This window comes from Salvelinus alpinus, chromosome 6, assembly GCF_045679555.1.
Source record: "Salvelinus alpinus chromosome 6, SLU_Salpinus.1, whole genome shotgun sequence".
NCBI classification, from domain to species: domain Eukaryota; kingdom Metazoa; phylum Chordata; class Actinopteri; order Salmoniformes; family Salmonidae; genus Salvelinus; species Salvelinus alpinus.
The window spans coordinates 97,443,074-97,454,703 of NC_092091.1; the positions used below are offsets into that span (position 1 = coordinate 97,443,074).

General features: G+C 49.5%; 1 protein-coding gene across 1 annotated transcript in view; it reads left to right on the forward strand.

The window, feature by feature from the left end:
- Positions 1–9,559, forward strand: part of spock3 (SPARC (osteonectin), cwcv and kazal like domains proteoglycan 3) — a 47,677-nt gene extending 38,118 nt beyond the window's left edge. Inside the window, exons 8-11 of the mRNA XM_071408501.1 lie at positions 981–1,217; positions 3,462–3,524; positions 5,310–5,447; positions 6,330–9,559. Coding sequence (XP_071264602.1) covers positions 981–1,217; positions 3,462–3,524; positions 5,310–5,447; positions 6,330–6,502 — 611 coding nt within the window. The 3' untranslated portion in view covers positions 6,503–9,559. The remainder of the gene's footprint in view (positions 1–980; positions 1,218–3,461; positions 3,525–5,309; positions 5,448–6,329) is intronic.
- Positions 9,560–11,630: the final 2,071 nt, after the last annotated feature.

The window sequence follows — 11,630 nt, forward strand, 5'->3', positions numbered from 1 at the left end:
CTCTCTCTCTCTCTCTCTCTCTCTCTCTCTCTCTCTCTCTCTCTCTCTCTCTCTCTCTACCTGTCTGTCTGTATTAACACAGTCTAACACATCTATAATTTAACTAGTCACACCCCTTTAACTGCTGTCTGTATTAACACAGTCTAACACATCTATAATTTAACTAGTCACACCCCTTTAACTGCTGTCTGTATTAACACAGTCTAACACATCTATAATGTAACTAGTCACACCCCTTTAACTGCTGTCTGTATTAACACAGTCTAACACATCTATAATTTAACTAGTCACACCCCTTTAACTGCTGTCTGTATTAACACAGTCTAACACATCTATAATGTAACTAGTCACACCCCTTTAAATGTTGTCTGTATTAACACAGTCTAACACATCTATAATTTAACTAGTCACACCCCTTTAACTGCTGTCTGTATTAACACAGTCTAACACATCTATAATTTAACTAGTCACACCCCTTTAACTGCTGTCTGTATTAACACAGTCTAACACATCTATAATTTAACTAGTCCCACCCCTTTAACTGCTGTCTGTATTAACACAGTCTAACACATCTATAATGTAACTAGTCACACCCCTTTAACTGCTGTCTGTATTAACACAGTCTAACACATCTATAATGTAACTAGTCCCACCCCTTTAACTGCTGTCTGTATTAACACAGTCTAACACATCTATAATTTAACTAGTGACACCCCTTTAACTGCTGTCTGTATTAACACAGTCTAACACATCTATAATTGAACTAGTCCCACCCCTTTAACTGCTGTCTGTATTAACACAGTCTAACACATCTATAATGTAACTAGTCACACCCCTTTAACTGCTGTCTGTATTAACACAGTCTAACACATCTATAATGTAACTAGTCACACCCCTTTAACTGCTGTCTGTATTAACACAGTCTAACACATCTATAATTTTACGTGTTACACCCCTGACCTTTGACCTCTTGTCTCCAGAGTTCAGGTCAGGGGCGGGGCCTATTTGTAAGGATCCTCTTGGTTGGATGTTCTCCCGCCTCGACACAAACTTTGACCTCCAGCTGGACCAATCAGAGCTCAGCACGCTGGGGCTGGACAGGAAGGAAGGCTGCTCCGACGCACTCTTCACTTCCTGTGACACACCCACCGACAGACACCCCGACACACTCCTCCTCTCCAGCGCAGAGTGGTGCACCTGCTTCCATAGATACACAGGTGAGGAGGTACACACAGGGTGCTGGCTGGGTGTTGTAGTCTTTCAGTGTGCTGGCTGGGTGTTGTAGTCTTTCAGTGTGCTGGCTGGGTGTTGTAGTCTTTCAGTGTGCTGGCTGGGTGTTGTAGTCTTTCAGTGTGCTGGCTGGGTGTTGTAGTCTTTCAGTGTGCTGGCTGGGTGGTGTAGTCTTACAGTGTGCTGGCTGGGTGTTGTAGTCTTACAGTGTGCTGGCTGGGTGTTGTAGTCTTTCAGTGTGCTGGCTGGGTGTTGTAGTCCTACAGTGTGCTGGCTGGGTGTTGTAGTCTTTCAGTGTGCTGGCTGGGTGTTGTAGTCTTTCAGTGTGCTGGCTGGGTGTTGTAGTCTTTCAGTGTTCTGGCTGGGTGTTGTAGTCTTTCAGTGTGCTGGCTGGGTGTTGTAGTCTTACAGTGTGCTGGCTGGGTGTTGTAGTCTTTCAGTGTGCTGGCTGGGTGTTGTAGTCTTTCAGTGTGCTGGCTGGGTGTTGTAGTCTTACAGTGTGCTGGCTGGGTGTTGTAGTCTTTCAGTGTGCTGGCTGGGTGTTGTAGTCTTTCAGTATGCTGGCTGGGTGTTGTAGTCTTTCAGTGTGCTGGCTGGGTGTTGTAGTCTTTCAGTATGCTGGCTGGGTGTTGTAGTCTTTCAGTGTGCTGGCTGGGTGTTGTAGTCTTTCAGTGTGCTGGCTGGGTGTTGTAGTCTTTCAGTGTGCTGGCTGGGTGTTGTAGTCTTTCAGTGTGCTGGCTGGGTGTTGTAGTCTTTCAGTGTGCTGGCTGGGTGTTGTAGTCTTACAGTGTGCTAGCTGGGTGTTGTAGTCTTTCAGTGTGCTGGCTGGGTGTTGTAGTCTTACAGTGTGCTAGCTGGGTATTGTAGTCTTTCAGTGTGCTGGCTGGGTGTTGTAGTCTTACAGTGTGCTGGCTGGGTGTTGTAGTCTTTCAGTGTCCTGGCTGGGTGTTGTAGTCTTTCAGTGTGCTGGCTGGGTGTTGTAGTCTTTCAGTGTGCTGGCTGGGTGTTGTAGTCTTTCAGTGTGCTGGCTGGGTGTTGTAGTCTTTCAGTGTGCTGGCTGGGTGTTGTAGTCTTTCAGTGTGCTGGCTGGGTGTTGTAGTTTTTCAGTGTGCTGGCTGGGTGTTGTAGTCTTACAGTGTGCTGGCTGGGTGTTGTAGTCTTTCAGTGTGCTGGCTGGGTGTTGTAGTCTTTCAGTGTGCTGGCTGGGTGTTGTAGTTTTTCAGTGTGCTGGCTGGGTGTTGTAGTCTTTCAGTCTATCCAGCAGCATACCACCCTGTATCCCAATGCTAGTTTGCCTCTGAAGCTAACCAGGGGTTGGTCCTGGTTGGTCCCTGGATGGGAGACCACCCTGTATCCCACTGCTGTCTGGCCTCTGAAGCTAAGCAGGGTTGGTCCTGGTCGGTCCCTGGATGGGAGACCACCCTGTATCCCACTGCTGGCTGGCCTCTGAAGCTAAGCAGGGTTGGTCCTGGTCGGTCCCTGGAAGGGAGACCACCCTGTATCCCACTGCTGGCTGGCCTCTGAAGCTAACCAGGGTTGGTCCTGGTCGGTCCCTGGATGGGGGACCACCCTGTATCCCACTGCTGGCTGGCCTCTGAAGCTAACCAGGGTTGGTCCTGGTCAGTCCCTGGATGGGAGACCAGATGCTGCTGGAAGTGGTGTTGGAGGGCCAGTAGGAGGCACTCTTTCCTCTGGTCTAAACAAAGATCCCAATGCCCCAGGGCAGTGATTGGGGACACTGCCCTGTGTAGGTTGCCGTCTTTCGGATGGGACGTTAAACGGGTGTCCTGACTCTCCGTGGTCACTGAAGATCCCATGGCACTTATCGTAAGAGTGTTAACCCCGGTATCCTGGCTAAATTCCCAAGCTGGCCCTCATACCATCATGGCCACCTAATCATCCCCACTTTACAATTGGCCCTCTGCATTTTATAAACAGTATTTCTGGTCATTCATTATTTGTATGATCATAGTCCAGGGATGTATTCACTAGGAACCAAACAGACCCAATGGTTCGAAACAGGGAGGTACTTAGCTGATCTTGTCCAATAAGAAACACTTGTTTTCTGCTGCCAAACCGTTGTGCTACGATGTACACTAATGAATACACCCCTAATGTGTTGCGTCTCTCCAGACTCCCCCTGTTGGTCTGAACTGACCGGTATTAACAAGAAACCGTTGTGCTACGATGTACACTAATGAATACAGCCCTAATGTGTTGCGTCTCTCCAGACTCCCCCTGTCGGTCTGAACTGACCGGTATTAACAAGAAACAGGCTACGGAGAAGCTACTGGGTGAGTCTCCAACGCTAACCTCTCTCTATGACCCCTGACCTCTAACCCCTGACCTCTATAACCGTTGACCTCTGACCTCTAACCCCTGACCTCTAACCCCTGACCTCTAACCGTTGACCTCTAAACCCCTGACCTCTAAACCCCTGACCTCTAAACCCCTGACCTCTAAACCCCTAACCTCTATAACCCCTGACCTCTAAACCCCTGACCTCTATAACCATTGACCTTTAACCCCTGACCTCTAAACCCCTGACCTCTAAACCCCTGACCTCTATAACCCCTGACCTCTAAACCCCTGACCTCTATAACCGTTGACCTCTAACCCCTGACCTCTAAACCCTGCCCTCTCTAACCCCTGACCTCTATAACCCCTGACCTCTAACCCCTGACCTCTAACCCCTGACCTCTATAACCGTTGACCTCTAAACCCTGCCCTCTCTAACCCCTGACCTCTATAACTGTTGACCTCTAACCCCTGACCTCTAACCCCTGACCTCTAACCCCTGACCTCTATAACCGTTGATCTTTAACCCCTGACCTCTATAACTGTTGTTCTCTAACCCCTGACCTCTAAACCCTGCCCTCTCTAACCCCTGACCTCTAAAACCCCTGACCTCTAACCCCTGACCTCTAACCCCTGACCTCTATAACCGTTAACCTCTAACCCCTGACCTCTAAACCCCTGACCTCTAACCCCTGACCTCTAACCCCTGACCTCTAACCCCTGACCTCTAACCCCTGACCTCTATAACCCCTGAACTCTATAACCCCTGACCTCTACCCCTGACCTCTAACCCCTGACCTCTATAACCGTTGACCTCTAAACCCTGCCCTCTCTAACCCCTGACCTCTATAACTGTTGACCTCTAACCCCTGACCTCTATAACCGTTGACCTCTAAACCCTGCCCTCTCTAACCTCTGCCCTCTATAACCCCTGACCTCTAACCGTTAAACTCTAACCCCTGACCTCTATAACCCCTGACCTCTAACCCCTGACCTCTAACCGTTAACCTCTAACCCCTGACCTCTATAACCCCTGATCTCTAACCCCTGACCTCTAACCCCTGACCTCTATAACCCCTGACCTCTAACCCCTGACCTCTATAACCGTTGACCTCTAACCCCTGACCTCTATAACCGTTGACCTCTAACCCTTGACCTCTAACCCCTGCCCTCTATAACCGTTGACCTCTAAACCCCTGACCTCTAAACCCCTGACCTCTAACCCCTGCCCTCTATAACCCCTGACCTCTATAACCCCTGACCTCTATAACCCCTGACCTCTAACCCCTGACCTCTAACCCCTGACCTCTAACCCCTGACCTCTATAACCGTTGACCTCTATAACCGTTGACCTCTATAACCGTTGATCTCTATAACCGTTAACCTCTAACCCCTGACCTCTAACCCCTGACCTCTAACCCCTGACCTCTAACCCCTGACCTCTATAACCGTTGATCTCTAACCCCTGACCTCTAAACCCCTGACCTCTATAACCGTTGACCTTTAACCCCTGACCTCTAACCGTTAACCTCTATAACCGTTGAGCTCTAACCCCTGACCTCTAAACCCCTGACCTCCATAACCATTAACCTCTAACCCCTGACCTCTAACCCCTGACCTCTATAACCCCTGACCTCTAACCCCTGACCTCTATAACCCCTGACCTCTAACCCCTGACCTCTAACCCCTGACCTCTATAACCGTTAACCTCTAACCCCTGACCTCTATAACCCCTGACCTCTAACCCCTGACCTCTATAACCGTTGACCTCTAACCTCTAGGTCAGTACCTGCCAGTGTGTGACGCAGCGGGCTACTACCGGTCCCACCAGTGCCACGGCAACAGCGGACAGTGTTGGTGTGTCGATCGCTATGGCAACGAGGTCGCAGGGTCACGGACCCACGGAGCAGCAGACTGTGGTAGGTCCGCGCTAAGCATTCTGGGGGAAATAATTTCCGACTGACTAATTGGTTTGATGCCGATAAACAGTTGACCGTAACTTGATTGATTGATTGATTGATTGATTGACTCTTAGTGGTTGGCTGACCGACTGAGCACCTGATTTTGGGTATTTATTTATTTATTAGCATACGAAAGCAGCAGCTACTCATCCTGGGGTCCACACAAAACATGAAACATGACATAATACAGAACATTAACAAACAAGAACAGCTCGAGGACAGAACTGGTTCCTGTGTTCTGTAGGGGTGGTGTTTAACAGTAGTTCCTTCCTGGTTCCTGTGTTCTGTAGGGGTGGTGTTTAACAGTAGTTCCTTCCTGGTTCCTGTGTTCTGTAGGGTGGTGTTTAACAGTAGTTCCTTCCTGGTTCCTGTGTTCTGTAGGGGTGGTGTTTAACAGTAGTTCCTTCCTGGTTCCTGTGTTCTGTAGGGGTGGTGTTTAACAGTAGTTCCTTCCTGGTTCCTGTGTTCTGTAGGGGTGGTGTTTAACAGTAGTTCCTTCCTGGTTCCTGTGTTCTGTAGGGTGGTGTTTAACAGTAGTTCCTTCCTGGTTCCTGTGTTCTGTAGGGGTGGTGTTTAACAGTAGTTCCTTCCTGGTTCCTGTGTTCTGTAGGGGTGGTGTTTAACAGTAGTTCCTTCCTGGTTCCTGTGTTCTGTAGGGGTGGTGTTTAACAGTAGTTCCTTCCTGGTTCCTGTGTTCTGTAGGGGTGGTGTTTAACAGTAGTTCCTTCCTGGTTCCTGTGTTCTGTAGGGGTGGTGTTTAACAGTAGTTCCTTCCTGGTTCCTGTGTTCTGTAGGGGTGGTGTTTAACAGTAGTTCCTTCCTGGTTCCTGTGTTCTGTAGGGGTGGTGTTGGAATCATCCGGAGACCAGGGCAGCGGAGACTCTCTCTTCTCCGACGACGACTATGACGATGACGAAGACGATGCCTTCGTCCTGAGCGACCAGTCTCAGATAGATGACGAAGATGACGAAGATGAGGATGACTATGACGGAGAGGAAAGATATCTGTCATAACTCCGTCACTCTGCACGTCGCTAGGGGACTACAGCAGCAATAATAGTTGCTAGGCGACCTCTTCACCGCTAACGGACTAAAGACATCTCTCTCTCTCTCTCTCTGTGTGCATCTTAAATGGCACCCTATACCCTATTTAGTGCACCAGGGCCCATGGGGTTCTGGTTGAAGGTAGTTCACTACATAGTCTACAGGGAACCATTTGTAACCAGGGCCCATACAGTCTAACCCCTAGTCCCTACGTAGTGCCCTACTTTAGACCAGGGCCCATACGGTCTAACCCCTAGTCCCTACGTAGTGCCCTACTTTAGACCAGGGCCCATACGGTCTAACTCCTAGTCCCTATGTAGTGCCCTACTTTAGACCAGGGCCCATACGGTCTAACCCCTAGTCCCTATGTAGTGCCCTACTTTAGACCAGGGCCCATACGGTCTAACCCTTAGTCCCTATGTAGTGCCCTACTTTAGACCAGGGCCCATACGGTCTAACCCCTAGTCCCTATGTAGTGCCCTACTTTAGACCAGGGTCCATACGGTCTAACCCTTAGTCCCTATGTAGTGCCCTACTTTAGACCAGGGCCCATACGGTCTAACCCCTAGTCCCTATGTAGTGCCCTACTTTAGACCAGGGCCCATACGGTCTAACCCTTAGTCCCTATGTAGTGCCCTACTTTAGACCAGGGCCCATACGGTCTAACCCTTAGTCCCTATGTAGTGCCCTACTTTAGACCAGGGCCCATACGGTCTAACCCCTAGTCCCTATGTAGTGCCCTACTTTAGACCAGGGCCCATACGGTCTAACCCTTAGTCCCTATGTAGTGCCCTACTTTAGACCAGGGCCCATACGGTCTAACCCCTAGTCCCTATGTAGTGCCCTACTTTAGACCAGGGCCCAGACGGTCTAACCCTTAGTCCCTATGTAGTGCCCTACTTTAGACCAGGGCCCATACGGTCTAACCCTTAGTCCCTATGTAGTGCCCTACTTTAGACCAGGGCCCATACGGTCTAACCCTTAGTCCCTATGTAGTGCCCTACTTTAGACCAGGGCCCATACGGTCTAACCCCTAGTCCCTATGTAGTGCCCTACTTTAGACCAGGGGCCATACGGTCTAACCCCTAGTCCCTATGTAGTGCCCTACTTTAGACCAAGGTCCATACGGTCTAACACCTAGTCCCTATGTAGTGCCCTACTTTAGACCAGGGGCCATACGGTCTAACCCCTAGTCCCTATGTAGTGCCCTACTTTAGACTAGGGCCCATACGGTCTAACCCCTAGTCCCTATGTAGTGCCCTACTTTAGACCAGGGCCCATACGGTCTAACTTCAACAATAATGACCTAGACGGTTTATGTGACTGTGGAGAAACAAATAACAGAGTGGAACAAAATATGAATCCCAAACTATTTTTATATTGCATTGCTTCTAAAAATGTACAATGTCTGAATCCCAAATGACTCTCGATTCCCTATATAGTCCACTGAGCCCAGAGGAATCAGGTCTGAATCCCAAATGACTCTCTATTCCCTATATAGTCCACTGAGCCCAGAGGAACCAGATCTGAATCCCAAATGACTCTCTATTCCCTATATAGTCCACTGAGCCCAGAGGAACCAGATCTGACTCCCAAATGACTCTCTAGTCCCTATATAGTCCACTGAGCCCAGAGGAATCAGATCTGACTCCCAAATGACTCTCGATTCCCTATATAGTCCACTGAGCCCAGAGGAATCAGATCTGACTCCCAAATGACTCTCTAGTCCCTATATAGTCCACTGAGCCCAGAGGTACCAGATCTGAATCCCAAATGACTCTCTATTCCCTATATAGTCCACTGAGCCCAGAGGAATCAGATCTGAATCCCAAATGACTCTCTAGTCCCTATATAGTCCACTGAGCCCAGATGAATCAGATCTGAATCCCAAATGACTCTCTAGTCCCTATATAGTCCACTGAGCCCAGAGGAACCAGATCTGAATCCCAAATGACTCTCTAGTCCCTATATAGTCCACTGAGCCCAGAGGAAACAGATCTGACTCCCAAATGACTCTCTATTCCCTATATAGTCCACTGAGCCCAGAGGAACCAGAACTGAATCCCAAATGACTCTCTAGTCCCTATATAGTCCACTGAGCCCAGGGGAACCAGATCTGAATCCCAAATGACTCTCTAGTCCCTATATAGTCCACTGAGCCCAGAGGAACCAGATCTGACTCCCAAATGACTCTCTAGTCCCTATATAGTCCACTGAGCCCAGAGGAAACAGATCTGACTCCCAAATGACTCTCTAGTCCCTATATAGTCCACTGAGCCCAGAGGAATCAGATCTGACTCCCAAATGACTCTCTATTCCCTATATAGTCCACTGAGCCCAGAGGAATCAGATCTGACTCCCAAATGACTCTCTATTCCCTATATAGTCCACTGAGCCCAGAGGAACCAGATCTGACTCCCAAATGACTCTCGATTCCCTATATAGTCCACTGAGCCCAGAGGAACCAGATCTGAATCCCAAATGACTCTCTATTCCCTATATAGTCCACTGAGCCCAGAGGAAACAGATCTGACTCCCAAATGACTCTCTATTCCCTATATAGTCCACTGAGCCCAGACGAATCAGATCTGACTCCCAAATGACTCTCTATTCCCTATATAGTCCACTGAGCCCAGAGGAACCAGATCTGAATCCCAAATGACTCTCTAGTCCCTATATAGTGCACTGAGCCCAGAGGAACCAGATCTGAATCCCAAATGACTCTCTAGTCCCTATATAGTCCACTGAGCCCAGAGGTACCAGATCTGAATCCCAAATGAATCTCTAGTCCCTATATAGTCCACTGAGCCCAGAGGAACCAGATCTGAATCCCAAATGACTCTCTAGTCCCTATATAGTCCACTGAGCCCAGAGGAACCAGATCTGAATCCCAAATGACTCTCTAGTCCCTATATAGTCCACTGAGCCCAGAGGAACCGGATCTGAATCCCAAATGACTCTCTAGTCCCTATATAGTCCACTGAGCCCAGAGGAACCGGATCTGACTCCCAAATGACTCTCTAGTCCCTGTATTGTCCACTGAGCCCAGAGGAACCGGATCTGAATCAAGAGGGAATCGGGTGCTGTTTGGGCCACAGAGAGACCTGTTGTTTTGTCCTGTTGGTCCAGTGGAATATAATCTAAGGCCTTGTGCAGCAAACAGGATCCACTATAGAGGATATGGGTTACGGTTAGATGGGGTTGTTATGGCGTCTGCCTTGGGAGTACAACACTATCACTATTTAAATGTTTTAATTAAATAATCATTTATATTCTACTGGAATAGTTTAACACAAAATAGAGTGTTTTTATATTATAACATTCATATGGCACTACTAGTGCCAACCCTATGGGTCGTTCTGGATCAGACTGCTCTACTAGGGTCAACCCTATGGGTTGTTCTGGATCAGACTGCTCTACTAGGGCCAACCCTATGGGTCGTTCTGGATCAGACTGCTCTACTAGGGTCAACCCTATGGGTTGTTCTGGATCAGACTGCTCTACTAGGGCCAACCCTATGGGTCGTTCTGGATCAGACTGCTCTACTAGGGCCAACCCTATGGGTCGTTCTGGATCAGACTGCTCTACTAGGGCCAACCCTATGGGTCGTTCTGGATCAGACTGCACTACTAGGGCCAACCCTATGGGTCGTTCTGGATCAGACTGCTCTACTAGGGCCAACCCTATGGGTCGTTCTGGATCAGACTGCACTACTAGGGCCAACCCTATGGGTCGTTCTGGATCAGACTGCTCTACTAGGGCCAACCCTATGGGTCGTTCTGGATCAGACTGCTCTACTAGGGCCAACCCTATGGGTCGTTCTGGATCAGACTGCTCTACTAGGGCCAACCCTATGGGTCGTTCTGGATCAGACTGCTCTACTAGGGCCAACCCTATGGGTCGTTCTGGATCAGACTGCTCTACTAGGGCCAACCCTATGGGTCGTTCTGGATCAGACTGCTCTACTAGGGCCAACCCTATGGGTCGTTCTGGATCAGACTGCTCTACTAGGGCCAACCCTATGGGTCGTTCTGGATCAGACTGCTCTACTAGGGCCAACCCTATGGGTCGTTCTGGATCAGACTGCACTACTAGGGCCAACCCTATGGGTCGTTCTGGATCAGACTGCTCTACTAGGGCCAACCCTATGGGTCGTTCTGGATCAGACTGCTCTACTAGGGCCAACCCTATGGGTCGTTCTGGATCAGATTGCTCTACTAGGGCCAACTCTATGGGTCGTTCTGGATCAGACTGCTCTACTAGGGCCAACCCTATGGGTCGTTCTGGATCAGACTGCTCTACTAGGGCCAACCCTATGGGTCGTTCTGGATCAGACTGCTCTACTAGGGCCAACCCTATGGGTCGTTCTGGATCAGACTGCTCTACTAGGGCCAACCCTATGGGTCGTTCTGGATCAGACTGCTCTACTAGGGCCAACCCTATGGGTCGTTCTGGATCAGACTGCTCTACTAGGGCCAACCCTATGGGTCGTTCTGGATCAGACTGCTCTACTAGGGCCAACCCTATGGGTTGTTCTGGATCAGACTGCACTACTAGGGCCAACCTTATGGGTCGTTCTGGATCAGACTGCTCTACTAGGGCCAACCCTATGGGTCGTTCTGGATCAGACTGCTCTACTAGGGCCAACCCTATGGGTCGTTCTGGATCAGACTGCTCTACTAGGGCCAACCCTATGGGTCGTTCTGGATCAGACTGCTCTACTAGGGCCAACCCTGTGGGTCGTTCTGGATCAGACTGCTCTACTAGGGCCAACCCTATGGGTCGTTCTGGATCAGACTGCTCTACTAGGGCCAACCTTATGGGTCGTTCTGGATCAGACTGCTCTACTAGGGCCAACCCTATGGGTCGTTCTGGATCAGACTGCTCTACTAGGGCCAACCCTATGGGCCGTTCTGGATCAGACTGCTCTACTAGGGCCAACCCTATGGGTCGTTCTGGATCAGACTGCACTACTAGGGCCAACCCTATGGGTCGTTCTGGATCAGACTGCTCTACTAGGGCCAAACTTATGGGTCGTTCTGGATCAGACTGCTCTACTAGGGCCAACCCTATGGGTCGTTCTGGATCAGACTGCTCT